Raw genomic sequence first — 18,358 nt, forward strand, 5'->3', positions numbered from 1 at the left:
TCATGAAGTGAGGCGGTGGGAATGTGGACCCAAATTTACATCAAAGTTGAGTGGATTAAACAAAAACTGACCTTTAATTTACACTTAAGAGTCCAACAGAAACAAAGTCCCCAAAGCCAAACTGGAGGCTTATTCTCAGGCAGATTAGCAAAGCAGATGGAGAAGACAACAGACACCAACAGATGAAAACTAAGGCCTTCAATGCACAGGGACTCATTGAGAAAAACAAAGTGCAGCTGGGGAACAAACAGGTGAACAAAATCAAACTAATGAGACAACACAATGCACAGAAGACAAAAAAAATATCAAAATAAAACAGGAAGTGACAAATACCAGACAGAGATGAGGCTGGAAAACCAACAAAAACCAACTCAAGTATTCCTTTTGTACCACGTCATTCTTCCATATGACTGACATTAAGTTAGATGCTGTTATATGAGCCATTTTTAACAAAGTGCTCTAAATGTGAACCACAGCAGTCCTTGTTAATGCTATAAAAAATCAGTGGTGATCAAAGTTATAGCAATCATCATTCAGCTAGTTATTTTTGTAATTATTATTAAATTTCATAGCTTTACCAGTATTACTGTGAACTGGGTTGAAGCCACACAGTGCCAACAAAATATAGCAGAGAGCCCCACCTAGTGGTGTAGTATGAAAACTGAATGTTGGTGCCAGAGTGAGGCCAGGGTCATAAAAGTAAAGATGTTTATTATTTACTCGAAAAATTATTTGAGGCCTGTCCCTAATTGGCTGTGGTAACCTGTGCTAACTAGCTAACAACTTTGTAATGGAAGACACTTTTGGCCTATTGTTACATTTTGCACTCTTCCTGCATAGGGTCTTAGCATTTGTCATTTCTAGTCTGCATCATATGATTTTTTTTCCTGTTGCAGGTAAAGGAACTCTATGTTAACATTACTGTAATTGTCTTTTGCAGGAAAACTGTAAGAATAATCTACAACCGTGGCCAAATGTTTTGAGAATGGCACAAGTGTTGGTTTTCACAAAGTTTGCTGCTTCAGTTTTTATTATGGCATTTTGCATATACTCCAGGACAGCGGTGGCCACCTCTAGGCCTCGAGAGCCAGTGTCCTGCCGGTTTTAGATGTGTCCCTGATCCAACACACCTGAATCAAATGGCTGAATTACCTCCTCAGTATGCAGTCAAGTTCTCCAGAGTCCTGCTAATGACTTCTATATTTGACTCAGGTGTGTTGAAGTAGAGACATCTAAAACCTGCAGGACACCGGCCCTCAAGGCCTGGAGTTGGCCACCCCTGCTCCAGGATGTTGTGTAGAGTGATCAGATGAGTTGCAATTCATTTTTGCAATGAAAATGAACTTAATCCCAAAAAACTTGCTTCTGCTGCCCCTTTCCAATTGTCTGGGGCATCTGGAAATATTATTCCCCAGAGAAGAAAGAGTGAGTGCTGCCATCAGTCCTGTGTCATGCCAACAGTAAAGCACTTGGAGAAAATTCATGTGTGGGGATACTTCTCATCCAAGGGAAGTGGGCTCACTCAAAATTGTGCCTAAGGACACAGTCATGAATAAGGAAAGGCACCAAAACATCCTCTGAAAGCAACTTCTCCCAACCACTTCAAAGTTTGGTGAAGAATGATGCCTTTTTCAGCATGATGGAGCACTGTGCCATAAGGCAGTGATAACTAAGTGACTCAAGGAACATTAAAATTTTGAGTCCATCACCAGAAAACTCCCCAGATTTGAATTCCTTTGAGAACTTGTGGTCAATCCTCAAGAGGTGGGTGGACAAACAAAAACCCACAAAGAGAAGAAAAAGCAGGACCTACACTGCACTAATATATTAGGAACAAAAGGATGGCACATATTTGGTGGAAATGAACATTAACAAATTACAGAGGGCTGAATTCAAAGACATCCTGAAAATCAAAGTGAAAAAATAATTTGGCATCCTAGTCAGTTTTGTCAAAATTTAATTGCAGCAACTTAAAATGGTACTCGGTAGTTTGTATGGCTCCGACATGCTTGTATGCATGCCTGACAATGTGGGTCATGCTCCTAATAAGATGGTGGATGGTGATCTCGGTGATCTCCTCCCAGATCTGGACCAGGGCATCACTGAGTTCCTGACAGTCTGTCAGGTCTGTCCATCCCTCCATGGATATGCCTCCCTAAACCACAGCTCAGACACCACCGAACCGGTCATGCTGAACAATGTTGCACACAGCATAACGTTCTCCACGGCTTCTCCAGACCATTTCAAGTCTCTCACATGTGCTCGGGGTGAACCTGCTTTCATCTGTGAAAAGCACAGGGCACCAGTGGTGCCAATTCTGGTATTCTACAGCAAATACCATTCACGCTTCATGGTGTCAGAGCCCTCAGGCCACCCTCATGAAGTCTCTTGAGGTCCTGCTAATGGGTTAAGGATCTTCTACGGCCCTGTCCAGCTCTCCAAGAGTAACTGCCTGTCTCCTGGAATCTCCTTCATGCTCTCGAGACTGTGCTGGGAGACGCATCAAACCTCATGGCAATGGTACATATTAATGTGCCATCCTGGAGGAGTTGGACTACCTGTGCAGCCTCTGTAGGGTCCAGGTATTGTCTCATGCTACCAGCAGTGTCACTGACCCCAGCCAAATACAAAACTAGTAAATAAACAAAAACTGAGGGAAAAAAATATCTCCACCTGTAAAACCATTCCTGTTTCGGGGGGTTGTTTCATTGTTGACCCTCTATTGCTGCTGTTTTCATTTCATCAACACCAAAGCAGCTGAAACTGATTATCCTTCTGCTACTTAACTGACCAGATCAATATCACAGAAGTTCATTGACTTGGTGCTATACTCTGATTAAAAAGTGTTCCTTTATTTATTGATTTATTTTTAGCAGTGTTTTAAGTGTCTTTTGTCAAAATTTACCTCCACATGTACAGTTTTATGTTTTTGAGGCAATCTTTTAGTTTTTCTGAATTGTAACACAGCTTCTAGAAACCTTCATAAGTATAGCTGAAAGTTTCACTGCCATACAGTTGCTTGCAAAAGTATTCATACCCCTTGAACTTTTCCAATGGAATGGCTACAATGGAATGGTTTAAAACAAAACATATTCATGTGTTAGACTGGCCCAGTCAAAGTCCAGACCTAAACCCAATTGAGAACTTGTGGCAAGATCTGAAAACTGCTGTTCACAAACGTTCTCCATCTAATCTGACTGAGCTTGAGCTGTTTTGCAAAGAAGAATGGGCAAAAATTTCAGTCACTAGATGTGCAAAGCTGGTGGAGACATACCCTACAAGACTTGCAGCTGTAATTGCAGCAAAAGGTGGTTGACTCAGGGGGGCTGAATACTTTTGCACACCGCACTTTTCAGTTTTTATTTGTAAAAAATGTTTTGAATCATGTATAATTTTCTTTCCACTTCACAACTGTATACCACTTTGTGTTGGTCTTTCACATTAAATTCAAGTGAAATATATTTATGTTTGTGGTTGTAATGTGACAAAATATGGAAAAGTTCAAGGGGTATGAATACTTTTGCAAGCCACTGTACCTATGTGTCTGCACCCAGTGACAATGTGTGCTGCATCATGTATAAAGCCTCCTTCACACACCAACTAAGTAAAATGATTATTTATGATGAAAATGACTGCAGGGTTTGAAACAGTATGAGCATGCATCATCTTCCCATGTCTCTTTTTTGCTGACTCATGGTTAGATCACATCCTTTCAGCTTAAAATAAAAAGCTGTGCACCACATTGGGTTTCAGTGCATTTAACACCTGATTAAAAAAAACAAAAACAAGATAGAAAGATAAGAAAAAATGTTCTCCATGAGAAATTTAAGTGTTTTAATGATTTCTTTGAACTGTTATTTTTTTCCAGTGTGGCATAATTATACAGCATACATCTACACTGCCTGGCAAAAAAAAAAAAGTCCCCACCAACAAAAAGGTCACACACTAATATTTTGTTGGATCGCCTTTAGCTTTGACTACAGCGTGCAGTCGCTGTGGCATTGTTTGGATAAGCTTCTGCAGTGTCACAACATTTATATATATATTGATTTCACCAAACGTTTCAGTGATTGCCAATTATGATCATTCAGGATTTTTTTTCCGGCCACATTTCTTCCTCGAAGACGATGGCTCCCACTATCCTTCCAGTTTTTAATAATACGTTGGACAGTTCTTAACACAATTTCAGTAGTTTCTGCAATCTCCTTGGATGTTTTCTCTGCTTCATGCATGCCAATGATTTGACCCTTCTCAAACAGACTGACATCTTTTCCACGACCACGCGATGTGTCTTTCCACATGTTTGTTTAAGAAACGAGAAGCAGCTCATTGCACCAGTTGGGGTTAAATAACTTGTTGCCAGCTGAAAGATAATCGCCCATGCAGTAATTATCCAATAGGAGGCTCGTACCTACTTGATTACTTACATCCAGGTGTTGACTTTTTTTTTTTTTGGCCAGGCAGTGTGTAATGACTTTAAATAAACAAACAAACAAGAACTGTCACATGGTTCACACGTGTACATTTGTTTTGGATTTCTTCTAAACCCCACAGGGTTTAAAGTAAACATACACAGGAAAAAATTAGCAAATGGGGATTTTTATTTTGATCACCACTGATTATTGTTACAACATAAAAAAATCTTCGTGTGGTGCACATTTAGAGCACTTTGGTGAAAATAGCACACATATAACATCAAGCATCTAACTTAAAGTCAGCTGGTGATTGGTAATGACAACAGCTTAGTGTTAAATAATCTCTACACTTTTATTTTGCAATCTGTTCATGAAACTATTGCGTGTACATCCATCCTCAGTATTGTTAAGACATTGTGCCTTTTGTTATAATTTCTCCTCCACAAATAGTCAAGCTGTCTTCAAGTTTTTATGAACACAGCTTCTAGAAACCCTCATAAGTATAGCTGAAAGTTTCACATACCTACATGTCTGCACCCAGTGACAATGTGCACTGCATCATGTATAGAACCTCCTTAACACCCCAACTAAGTAAAATGATTATTTATGATAAATATGACCGCAGGCTTTGAAACAGTATGAGCATGCATCATGTCCCATGTCTGTATTTTGCTGACTCATGGTTAGATCACATCTTTTCAACTTAAAATAAAAAGCTGTGCATCACATTGGGTTTCAGTGCATTTAACACCCGATTAAAAAAAACAAAAACAAGATAGAAAGATAAGAATAAATGTTCTCCATGAGAAATTTAAGTGTTTTAATGATTTCTTTAAACTGTTATTTTTTTCAGTGTGGCATAATTATACTGCATACATCTACGCTGTCTGGCCAAAAAAAAAGTCGCCACCAACAAAAAGGTCACACACTAATATTTTGTTGGGCTGCCTTTAGCTTTGATTACAGCGTGCATTCACTGTGGCATTGTTTCAATAAGCTTCTGCAATGTCACAAGATTTATTTCCATTCAGTGTTGCATTAATTTTTCTCCAAGATCTTGCAGTGATGATGGCAGATTCTGACCACTGCACAAAGCCTTCTCCAACACATCCCAAAGATTCTCAATGGGGTTGAGGTCTGGACTCTGTGGTGGCCAATCCATGTGTGAAAATGATGTCTCATGCTCCCAGAACCACTCTTTCACAATTCGAGCGTCATGAATCCTGACATTGTCATCTTGGAATACGCCCGTGCCATCAGGGAAGAAAAAAATCCATTGATGGAATAACCTGGTCATTCAGTATATTCAGGTAGTCAGCTGACCTCATCCTGTGAGCACATAATGTTGCTGAACCTAGACCTGACCAACTGCAGCAACCCCAGATCATAGCACTGCCCCCACAGGCTTGTACAGTAGGCACTAGGCATGATGGGTGCATCACTTCGCCTGCCTCTCTTCTTACCCTGATGCACCCATCACTCTGGAACAGGGTAAATCTGGACTCATCAGACCACATGACCTTCTTCCATTGATCCAGAGTCCAATCTTTATGCTCCCTAGCAAAGTGAAGTCTTTTTTTCCAGTTAGCCTCACTGATTAGTGGTTTCTTTCAACTGTTCTTTTTTTTAGTGTGGAATGATTATACAGCATACATCTATAATGACTTTAATCATGTAAACAACCTCCTTCACACACCAACTAAATAAATTGGTTGTTATTTATGTTAAATTTGACCACAAGCTTTAAAACAGTGTCAGTTCCCATGTCTCTATTTTGCTGACTCATGGTTAGATCACATCTTTTCAGCTTAACATAAACAGCTGTGCACCACATTGGGTTTCAGTGCATTTAACACCTGATAAAAAGAGATAAGAACAAATGTTTTAAGGTGTTTTAATGAACTGGGTGCACAACTTTAAGTTCATTTTCAACTTTCTCTAATCCACATAGGGTCAAAAGTATATATACAGACTCACATACAGCACCAGACACAAGTTTGGACAAACTTGTGTCTGGTACTCTATATTCATACACCACAACTAAAATAGGTTAAATGGCCTGTAGCAAGTTGCACATTGACCAGATGCTTTTGGTAGCCATCAACAAGCTTCTGGCATGATTCTGGCTCAATATTTGTCCACTCTTCTTGGCAGAATTGAAAGAGTTCATTTAAAATGGTTGATTTCCTGGCATGAAACAGGGTTGTTGTTGGGGCTTTGGGAAGGCCATTCAAGAAGCTTAATGTTAGTGTGTTTTAGCCGCTCCAAAACCAGTTTTGATGTGTGTTTGGGATCATTGTTGTGTTGAAACACTCAATTGTGCCCAAGTATCAATGGTCTAGTTGTTGATTTGAGGTGAACTTGGTAGTTCTCCTCCTTCGTTATTCCATCCACTTTGTGCAGTGTACCAGTATCACTGGCAGCAAAGCAGCACAGGAGAATGATGCTACCACCACCATGCTTGACAGCTGGTACAGTGTTCTTAGGTTTGAAAGCCTCATCTTTACTCCTCCAAACATACCTCTTGTCATTGTGGCCAAATAATCATAGACATTTGACCAGAGGCTTTTAACGGTTTATGCTGATGTGTTAATTTTGCTGACTCATTCAATTCCTGGTCAGACCACATCCTTTCAGCCCAGCATATAAAGCTGTGCCTCACAGTGGATTTCAGTGCATTCAGCATCTGATCAAAGAGTGGTAAGAAGAAATGTTCTGCCTGAAGGATTTCAGTGTTTTTCTCCCATGCCTGCTCCTCTTCATAATCCAGCCAGGTAAGTAATATTTTCTGCTGTACTTTAATTTACTTATTGATAATTTTCTCCTCCTTGTAAATGAAAGAATGCAAAGTCACTTTACTGATATCTTTCAGTATTACAGAGCAGCTGGTGCAGGGTGTTTGTGTCACTCCTCTGTTCATGACTTGATCTTCTGCTGATTTTGTTATGTGACTGGATATTTTCATTTTGTTTCAGGTCGTGGTTCTGAGATCATTGATGGGAAAGAAGTCTGGCCACACTCGCTGCCCTTCATGGCTTATCTGAGAAGTAAAAACTCAGCTTGTGGCGGGACTTTAATCGATCCACAGTGGGTCCTGACGGCCGCCCACTGCACTAAGTAGGAACCTTTACTGTTCTTAGTGTTAATTTTAACAGACTGTATGAAAGATGATACTTAAAAAGATAACTGACATGATATCACATGTCCTCACATTTTGTTCTGATAATAAATTGATTCAGAGTGAAAATTATATTGCTGGATTGTTTTCCAGTTTACAAAAATTGGCAAAGCATAATATTATGTCAGTGAGCATTTCACTGATATGGTTGGTGTGAACATTTTTTAAACTTTACATGTCTGTACTTATCAATAATTGATATATTTCTTTATCATGATGATAGAATTTGACAGCCTTGCACTTTAATGAAAAGAGAGGCTGATCACACTTCAAGAAATGACAAAGTAATAAATACACATCAGATTCTCTTTAAAGGTATTTTTGTATTTCATATTACATTATATTTGTAATATAAATGTAGGTAGTAAAATGTGACAGTTTAAGGTATCCAGAATCCTTTCAAAGGTCAAACACACACTAACACACACATTAATGTAACAAGATGTTAAGCTGATTCAATTTAATGTCAAGGATAAAAATACAACATTTACAACCCTGGGAAATAAATTATTATGTAACGCTTTATAATACAACCCACAAGCCGTACAACCTTGACTAAGGCCAATTATTGTTGATTTCTTATTTATATGTTTTCCACTATCTTGTAAGCATAATATCCTCTCAGAGATGCTTTGGAGAATTCTATGTATAACAGAATAACAATCAAAGACGTGTTCAGCAGTCATTGTCAAAGAAACAAAATTGCACTCAAAAAATAACACAGAAGTCACAGCTACATACTGTCATGGGCCTGGGCCTTATGCCCAGCGTTTTGTGTTTCCACCCTTATGGTTCGGTTTCATTTTGTTTGCACAATAAATGCTCACTTTTCATCATTCATATCTGCCTGCTCCTGAGTCCTGCTTCTGGGTCCTAACTTCCATAAACAAGCCACACGGTTCAATCGTGCAAATACATGCAAAAAAAATTTAGAAAATTTAATAGATTTCTTAATCTATAACAATTTATGTATTTGAAATTCTTTATTCAGCTGGACAAAAATGCCATGCAGATTCATCTAAGGCTACATAACAACGATTACCCAGCCATATGCAATAACACACAAGTAATGACAAGGCTATGATTAGAATAGAATAGAATGCCTTTATTGTCATTATACAGAATGTACAATGAGATTGGAGGGCCACTCCTGTTGAGTGCCATGTAGCAGAAAGTCACACTTTCTAAAATATAAAATAGGACTTCTAAAAATATACAGAAGATAAAATAGAATATATAAAAAATATATACATTTAAAAAAATAAAATAAGTATATACATATAGTAATGAAGATGGGTAAGTATTGCACTCGGTGAATGAATATTGCACTAATGAATGAGTATTGGATATTGCACATTATGGGGTGATAGATATTGTTCAGTATGAATGATATAAATATTGCACAGAGATGTGGGTATTGGACAGTTAGTGAGCCATCTCAGCCATATACAATAATACACATGTAACGATAACACTATGATTACTTTGTGATTGCTTTAGCACTACTGACCTGTTAAGCTTTGATATAAGTGAACCGTCATCACTACACTGTGTTTTCTGTTGCAGTATGATTAAAGTGACCCTGGGAGCGCACTCCATCACAAAACGGGAAAAATATTCTAAGCAGGTCCGAGAGGTTGAGAAACGTTTTCCTCATCCCTACTATCAGAATGCATTCCAGGGCAACGACCTCATGTTGCTCAAGGTCAGGTGATAATTTAGTGTCCAACAGTCAGTGAAGCAAATGTGCATTAATGTGAATAAAATTGTTTTTACCTTATACAGTGTAATTCCTTTGTGGCCACCTCTCTAAAGGTAATGTATAGATGGTCGTTAACAATATGTAATTTATTTAAATGCTTTTACAGCTGAACAAACCTGTGGTTCGAACACGGACGGTGAAATGGCTCAAGTTTGGCCAAACTGTCAGAGACCCTGCAGCTGGCAGTAAGTGTCTGGTAGCTGGATGGGGACGAATTGAAAACAACCAAAGATCAGATGTCCTCCGATATGCATACGTGACTGTGATCGACAGACAGAAGTGCAACTCTCGTGATTATTACAACCACAGACCTGTTATCACCAGTGGCATGGTCTGCGCTGGTTCAAATGGTGCAAACAAGGCTGGTACCTGTGCTGTAAGTATGAATATTGTTTTTTTTTCTCGTTTGAGGTAAATGGCCTTTCAGCTCAACACACTTCTGTGTCTTTCACACCTGTGAGTCAGTCAAAGAAAGTCTATCATGTATTTGTTCTCGCTGCAGGGGGATTCAGGAGGGCCGCTGTTGTGCAATGGTCGGCTGGTTGGAGTCACTTCTTTTGGACCTCGCGAGTGTGGTACCATTGATAAACCTGGAGTCTATTCATTTGTCTCAGAGAAGCAACTCAAGTGGATCAAAGAAACAATGAACTCATATGAATGAATCCATAAGGGTCACTCCATATGAGCTGAGCAAGATCTTTGATGCTTTTTTGTTAAATCTGTCAATGCTGTCATTGTAAACCAGTTACTTGATCAGTATCCATTTTTCATTTCATTGATTCTCTTATACTTTAGTTTCTGCTAGCTTGCTTTATTTTGACAGATTATGCACATATATAACAGCAGCCCGCTCATTGTTAGCCCTTTCCACTGAAGGAAGTTAAGGCCGATAAAGGTGGCACAAACATTAATAGGGATGACCCCCCCCAACACATTTTTAACATTTCTATTTTTTTTTTAAAAACAGGACAGAGTCACTGTGAAGGTTTGTGGATTACTGTTTGGCATTTTGGCTGTTACTGCAGACCGCATATAAACATGGTTATTGCTAATAACAATTTTTCTAAGTAACTTATAGTACTCCCAAATATGAGTGCTCCTGTTTGCTGCAGATGACTGCCACTGCTGCAATAAAATGAGGGGAAAGTGATTTTTGTACACACAAAAACTATAAAAATAAAACAGCAAAGTGAGATTATTCAGTCTGTCAGGCAGAGATTCACCACCTGCTGTGTTATAATCTCATCTCATTCTGAGTATTTGTGCTTGAACCCCCACAAAATAATTTTTCTAACATCCTTTCTACTTTTTCTACTTTCTAATAAAGCTGGAGGCATGAATAAAAAAGGCACATTTTCTTCTCTCTTTCTTTCATTGTTTGTACTGCAATTCTTTAAAATTGCCATATTTTTGCAGGAACTCCAAAATCTTTTCCATTGATTGCCATCAAAAAATTTTATGCCAGTCCTTAATTTTTATTAATTAAATTAACTAACTTATACTTGAGAAACATCGTTTTTATTGTATTTTCTGGAAACAAACCAGAACCATGTAGTTTTTGTCACAATAAGTTCCTGAGCTACAACAAAAAGAGAAGCTTACAGTTATTGGTAATTACAGCCTGACTTTGACGCCTAAGTTTCCATTCAGTTTTACTTATATAGGACCAAATCACAGCAGTCACCTCAAGGCACTTTATATTGTAAGAAAAAGACCCTACAATATTTAATAGGGCAGAGAGACAGGACAACAGACATGCTGTGGAAGTTAGCCACAGATTAATAATATCTAATGATTAAATGCAGAGTGGGGGATAAACAGAGTGAAAAGAGGTGAAAGAAAACAAACAGTCAGTGCATCATGGGAACCCCCAGCTGCTCAGGCTGATTGCAGCATAACTAAGGGAGGTTTCAGGGTCACCTGATCCAGCCCTAACTGTAAGCTTTATCAAAAACAAAAGTTTTCAGCCTAATCTTAAAAATAGAGAAGGTGTCTGTCTCCTGAATCCAAACTGGGAGCTGGTTCCACAGAAGAGGGGCCCGAAAGCTGAAGGCTCTGCCTCCCATTCTACTCTTAAGTATCCTAGGAACCACAAGTAAGCAGCACTCTGAGAGGGAAGTGCTCTTGTTATGGCAGTAGATCCAGCCCCTGTGTCATTCCTGAAGCACTCTTGGGAAGGTGAAGGATGCGTGTAAAACTGTGAATTTAACAAAAAAAATCTTTTTTTGCAAACACACACAAAAATGATCCAAAATCACCTCTTGCAATTTCTTCTTTTTTCTCTTTTCAACAGAACAGGGTACACATGGTCAAAAACTGTAATGACCCATGCTTATGCAATCCTTCTGCCGTATCTGTGTTTTGTTTTGTTTTTTTTTTTATGCTATTTTACATACCATAGGGTTCAACAGGAAATAAGCCTTTCAAAACAAAGAAGCTGAATTTCACAATAAAGCTGAACTAAACTGATATTAACTTTACTTACTGAGACTGACAAAAATTAAAGACAAAAGCTTTGCACAAGATGTATAATCTAAATACTCTTTATTAATGACTATAACAGCTCTCTTTCTAGTCCCTGTCAGTGCTCTGGCTGCAGCATTTTGAATCAGCTGAAGGCTTTCAGGGAGCTTTTAGGACAGCCTGATAATAATGAATTACAATTATCCAGCCTTGAAGTAATAAATGCATAAACTGACAAATAAAAAAAAAAAAAGTTGTCCTACATGTTTGTTTAATATGTGCATTGAATTACATATCCTGGTCAAAAATGACTCCAAGATTTCTCACAGTGTTACTGGAGGCCAAAGTAATGCCATCCAGAGTAAGTATCTGGTTAGACACCATGTTTCTAAGATTTGTGGGGCCGAGAACAAGAATTTCAGTTTTATCTGAATTTAGAAGCAGGAAATTAGAGGTCATCCAGGCCTTAATATCTTTAAGACATTCCTGCAGTTTAACTAATTGATATGTGTCATCTGGTTTCATTGATAGGTAAAGCTGAGTATCACCTGCATAACAATGAAAATTTATGCAATGCTTTCTAATAATACTGCCTAAGGGAAGCATGTATAGTGTAAATAAAATTGGTCCTAGCACAGAACCCTGTGGAACTCCATAACTGACCTTAGTGTGTGAAGAAGACTCCCCATTTACATGAACAAATTGGAGTCTATTAAATAAATATGATTCAAACCACTGCAGTGCAGTACCTTTAATACCTATAGCAAGCTCTAATCTCTGTAATAAAATGTTATGGTCAACAGTATCAAAGCTGCACTGAGGTCCAACAGGACAAGAACAGAGATGAGTCCACTGTCAGAGGCTGTAAGAAGATCATTGGTAACCTTCACTAATGCTGTTTCTGTACTGTGATGAATTCTGAAACCTGACTGAAACTCTTGAAATAAACCGTTCCTCTGCAGATGATCAGTTGGCTGTTTTACAACTACTCTTTCAAGAATCTTTGAGAGAAAAGGAAGGTTGGAGATTGGCCTATACTTAGCTAAGACAGCTGGGTCAGTGATGGCTTTTTAAGTAAAGGTTTAATTACAGCCACCTTGAAGGCCCGTGGTACATAACCAGCTAATAAAGACATATTGATCATATTTAAGATTGAAGCATCAATAAATGGAAAGACTTCTTTGAGCAGTGTAGTAGGAATGGGGTCTAATAAACATGTTGATGGTCTGGAGGAAGTAACTTTTGAAGTTAACTCTGAAAGGTCAACTGGAGAGAGAGAGTCTAAACAAATACCAGCAGTGCTGAAAGCAGCTGAACATGAAGATAAATCTTTGAGATGGTTATGAATAATTTTTTTCTAATGTCTAAAATTTTATTTGTGAAAAAATCCTTGAAATCATTACTAGTTAAAGTGAAAGGAATACTCGGCTCTACAGAGCTCTGACTTTTTGTCAGCCTGGCTACAGTGCTGAAAAGAAATGTGTTAGGGGATTATTCCCTCCTGAGCCATTAACCAATCTTTTGATTAATAATAATTATTACTAAATAAATCTTTTCAACCATTTCTCAGTGGTTTGAATGTGCTCTTGGGGTCCAGTTTAGCAAAAAGTGTACCAACTGTACTCTGTAGATCCTACACAAAAAGTATTGACAAAAAGTATTCACTCACCCATCCAAATCATTGAACTCAGGTGTGGAAAAGTCAGTTTTAAATCCAGCAGTAGCAGGAACTCCAAGCTGGAGGAAGACCTGCTCTAAAACACAAGGTATGGTTAACGAAGACCACAAGAGAGAGAGAAGGAGAAGGACAGGAGCAAGCCAACCAGGAGGACTGAAGGACCATGACATTAATGCCAGAACAAATCGGTGGTGGCCAAAAAAAAAAAAAAAAACCCTTTCATAATGGATCCACTTATTATTATTATTATTATTATTATTATTAGTAGTAGTAGTAGTAGTAGTAGTAGTAGTAGTATTATTAGTATTATTATTATTATTACCAGTTTTACTTTGAACTGAGTTTAAGCCACACTGTGCCAACAAAATATAGCAGAGAGCCCCACCTAGTGGTCTAATGGGAAATCTGAACTTTGGGGTGATGTGATATTGAGATGTAGTTTGAGGACAAAGTTCACTACTTTGATTATTCTTTCCTTTTTGATCAAGCTTATAGTTAGGGCTGGATCAGGTGGGCCTGAACCACCCCATAGTTATGCTGTTATAGGCTGCTGAGGGGTTCCCATAATGCTCTGTTTCTTTTTATTCACTTTTTTACTCTGTTTATACTTCAGTCCATATTTAATCATTAGTTATTATTAATCTCTGTCTTTGACTGTTGGGTTTTCTCTGTATTATTGTAGGGTCTTGACCTACAATACAAAGCGCCTCGAGTCAACTGTCTGTTGTGATTTGGTACTATACAAATAAAATTGAACTGAATTACTTTTTGCAACAATCAAATGTTAAAAGTATTTAACACTGGAGAGCAAATGTTGCACAGAGGCTAACTGGCTGTAGTAACCTGACAGGACTGAAGGAACAGCAGCATTTAAGAAAATGTGCAAACTTTCCTGTTCTAGTTCTGCAGCAGGTGTAAAACAAAATGCCTGAAAAGGGAATCAGTTGTTTGTTTGTGTTTTAAAATCCACATTTTCTGCCTGGTTGTGAATGTGATGAGGGCTGGATTATAAAACATTTAATCGTCATTTCTTGTCATCTTTTCAGCAAAGCAGTCAAATTCACTCACACAGGAGAGTCGAGTGATTTTTTTTCCAAGCCTGTCACGTCTGGCAGAGTTTGAAAGCAGAAATGTGATCTGAATGCACTTTTGAGCCAAACATATTTGCTCTTCCAAGATTAGCTCCTCTTGTTAATGTTTGTCATTTTATTTTATTTATTTATTTGTGTTATTTTTCACATACATGTACATGTGTTGTGGTAATGCCAGTGTTGACAGGCTGAGAAAAAAGCAAGAAAAAACAGAAAGGGGAGAAAATAAAAAGGGGACAAACATAAAACATACACAAAACTAACAATACTAATATTGTTCATTTTAACATGTCTACATGTAGACATGTGTATTATAAAATTAGTATAGTATAGAACAATACTAAACTAATAATAAAAACAAATTTATGTGAGGAAACAAAGCAAAAACAAAGCATAGCTACACAAACCAAGAATTTTTTGGGCTGTGTTTGCATGAGTAAGCATGAATGTTTGTGTCTATGTCATGAAATGTACTTACTTATATAAACGGAAAGCCGCTGCTCCGCCCACCAGATGCCACAGTCAAAGAGAGAAAGACTCGGGAGACCGGGCTGCCCGCAGCCACACATTCCCACACAAAGACAAACGTACACCCACCCCAGCAGAAGGCAGAGGGAGGCCCCAGACAGAGCTCCCCCAGCTGAGGGGCAAGGGCCCCAGAGAACCCGAGGCAGCAGGACACCCCACCCCCACCCCAGGGTCCCTAGGGCCCCAGGCATCTGAAAATCTTGGGGGTTTTTTTCCCATTTTCCAAGCAGAAAATAAATATCCGAGTGTTGGTTCAAGTTTTTAGTGGTGCATGAATATTTACTTATGTCCAACTCTGTAAAGCTAATAGTACAGATAGTGATTATCAACATGTCATTTTTCTTTTTAACTCTATTTCAGCTAAAGAAACCTGTGAAGTTAACCGAGACACTGAAATTTCTCCAAAAACACTATGAAAGATGCTGCAGCAGAAAGTGTCTGGTGTCTGGATGGGGAAATACCGAAAGACAAAATGGTCAGACATCCAGATGTCCGTGAATAAGACTCACTCATAATGATCGTCAGAGAGAAGTACAACTTTGATGATTATTACACCCACAACCCTGTTATCACCAGTGACATGACACGAGCTGGTTCAAATGCTGAAAATAAGCCTGGTATCTGTTGTAAAATGTATGTATTTATTTATTTTTGTTCTTTCTTGACGTAAATGGCCATTCAGCTCAAGACCCTTTTGGCTTTGTCACAGCTGGAAGTTCATAAAAAACCTGTCAGAGAACCAGATTCACCGCTTCCACCATAACCTTCCTCTTAATCTGAAAACGAGGCTTTAGCTCAGCTGCAGATTATTATAAAAAAAAAGTTTCCTACAAAAGACAACTACAGTTCAATAAGGAGAGATCATCAGGAAGAGTCAAATGTTATTTATTACCTGAGGGTGAAAGACGGTCACTGCAGATGGCAGAGACATTTACATGCTGCATCCAAAGAGCCATGATCAACATAAAACAGAGTGAAAGCATGCTACACCTTTGCTTCAAGCCTGAACTGCGGAACGTGTAACATTGATTGATTCTCAGGGGTCTGTGGTATAATAGTTCTGAGATATAAAGTGGAGCCATACCATTCAGTGATGTGAAAGTAATCAATAAAATCTTAGATTGGATTCTGCAGCAAATGGGAAGACAATGAGACACATGAGACGAAAACGCTGAAATTCCTCAGGCAGAACATTTCTTCTTATCTCTCTTTTATCAGGTGTTGAATGCACCGAAAGCCACCGTGATGCACATGTGATGCTTTTTCATGTTGAGCTTAAAGGATGTACTCTAACCATGAAAATTATCAGTCAACAATATCAAGACATGGCAACCGATGCATGCTGATATCGTTTCAAAGCCTGTGGTCAAATTTATCATAAACAATATTCACGACACATCGTGACTGGGAGCAGACATGTAGACTGAGCCTTTCAGCAACACTTCTAAAAGGTTTCTAAAAGATCACTCTGTAATTAAAAAGAAAAAAACAAAAAGAATGCTGGGTAAAAATGAAACAAGATGTGTTGAGGTAAACAATGCACGTTCATGCGCACGTTACACAGACATGTTAACGGTGACCTGAGAATTAGGTTTTAAATGACACGAAGATAAAGATGAAGGCTTAGATGGTGCACTGATTAATTTGGGTGATGCAGAGATGGGGAGGAGGTGGGTTGCACGAAAAAGTCTGCAAGGAAGAATGTAAGCAGTAAGATTTAAAGATGGCGGGCAGAAAAACTCTTGGACTGGTGCAGTGATGTCAGCTTTGAGTTTGGCAGCATGGGAAAGCAGAAGTGATGCAAAGAATAAACCAACAGCCAAATACCCAGGAAAGCAGAGAGGAGTCAACACAGATCTTCCTCATTAAGTTACATATAAGGTTCATTAAGATCAGCACAGAATACAAAAGACAAATTACGAAACCCCATACAGGAAGAGGGCAAAATGTCACTGGCATTTTATCTTAAATGCTGCTGTTCCTTCATTCCTGTCAGCTGATATGTGGCACTGCTACTCAGGTTTTATGCTGCACCACTGTTACATCCCCAACAGAAGTCTAAGGGTGAAGGAGTAACATAAGGCTGGATAGAAGAACATAAGGAGGCTTTTTAGGGTGGTTTAAAGCTTTATTGCCCAGATAACATTAGGAAAGCAAGAATACGACTTCAGGGAGAGCCAAGGCCAACATAACAAACAAAACAGCCCTAAACTAGGAAAAGAAACCCCATCAACTACCTAACTAAATAAAACAAAAACATACAAACCTACACCTCAGCTCCCTGACAAGCGACAAAAACAGGAGAAATGGCAGCTCTCCCCTACCAGCTTCCACAGGGCACTAAAGCAGACAAAAATCAAAGAAAGACTAGCAAACAAGACAAACAACTATCCACAAACATAAGCAAACAGCTCCATATCCAAAGTGCATGGTGCACTAATTACCACCCCATGGCCAAAGACCCTGAGGCACACCTGCAGCCAGCTTATGTAGGGCCTACATAAGCACACCTGCAGCCAGCTTATGTAGGGCCTACATAAGCACACCTGCAGCCAGCTTATGTAGGGCCTACATAAGCACACCTGCAGCCAGCTTATGTAGGGCCTGCAGAGCAGCAATTAGCTGCAGGTCCCAGACTCCAGCCAATGACAGCCTGACAGCAGGAGTAAGGGCTGGGGAAGGGCGGAGCCCACACAGCAGGTCCTGGAAGCAGCATAGCAATTATCAAAATGTCGACAAGGAAATTTTCTGCTGTATTTTGTGGGCTTTTTGTGGCTTCCACCCAGTTCACAGCAATCATGCCAAAAGTAGAAATTTAATAATGAATAATGATTTTTATTTTGATCACCTCCGATTGTTATTACAGCATAAATCTCCAACATAAGTCATCCTCCGGTGCGCATTTACAGCACTTTGATGGAAATGGCACAAATATAACATTTAGGATCTAACTTAAAGTCACCTGGTAATTGCCAATAAAAAAAAAACCTCAGGGTTAAATAATCTCTACACTAATATTTTGCATGAACCCTCTGTGATTAAAACTATTTTTTTATTTTGTTCAGTCTTTCATTTTCCTAAAAGTTTCAAAAAAAGTGTGTGTGTGTGTGTGTGTGTGTGTGTTTTGGTTGTTTTTTTGGGGGGGGGCTTCATGTTGCTAACTCACTCATTGCGATGGTCAGACCACATCCTCTCAGCTCAGCATATAAAGCTGTGCCTCACAGTGGGTTTCAGTGCATTCAG

At 38.9% G+C, this 18,358-nt stretch overlaps 1 protein-coding gene across 1 annotated transcript; it reads left to right on the forward strand.

Annotated features, from left to right (window-relative positions):
- Window positions 1-7,098: 7,098 nt before the first annotated feature.
- Window positions 7,099-10,685, forward strand: LOC115785870 (granzyme A-like). The gene is made up of 5 exons (XM_030737786.1): window positions 7,099-7,189; window positions 7,391-7,532; window positions 9,160-9,298; window positions 9,462-9,731; window positions 9,858-10,685. Exons 1-5 carry the CDS (start codon window positions 7,126-7,128, stop codon window positions 10,014-10,016), a joined length of 774 nt encoding a protein of 257 aa, XP_030593646.1. The 5' UTR covers window positions 7,099-7,125; the 3' UTR covers window positions 10,017-10,685.
- The last annotated feature ends 7,673 nt before the right edge of the window (window positions 10,686-18,358 follow it).

The sequence above is a fragment of the Archocentrus centrarchus genome, chromosome 9 (assembly GCF_007364275.1).
Source record: "Archocentrus centrarchus isolate MPI-CPG fArcCen1 chromosome 9, fArcCen1, whole genome shotgun sequence".
Lineage (NCBI taxonomy): Eukaryota > Metazoa > Chordata > Actinopteri > Cichliformes > Cichlidae > Archocentrus > Archocentrus centrarchus.

Excerpts from the sequence above, each read along its gene's own strand:
- LOC115785870 (XM_030737786.1), top strand. The coding sequence starts at position 7,126 with ATGTTCTGCCTGAAGGATTTCAGTGTTTTTCTCCCATGCCTGCTCCTC. Across the intron at positions 9,299-9,461 it reads ACGACCTCATGTTGCTCAAG|CTGAACAAACCTGTGGTTCG; the intron begins GTCAGGTGATAA and ends ATGCTTTTACAG. Across the intron at positions 9,732-9,857 it reads ACAAGGCTGGTACCTGTGCT|GGGGATTCAGGAGGGCCGCT; the intron begins GTAAGTATGAAT and ends TTCTCGCTGCAG.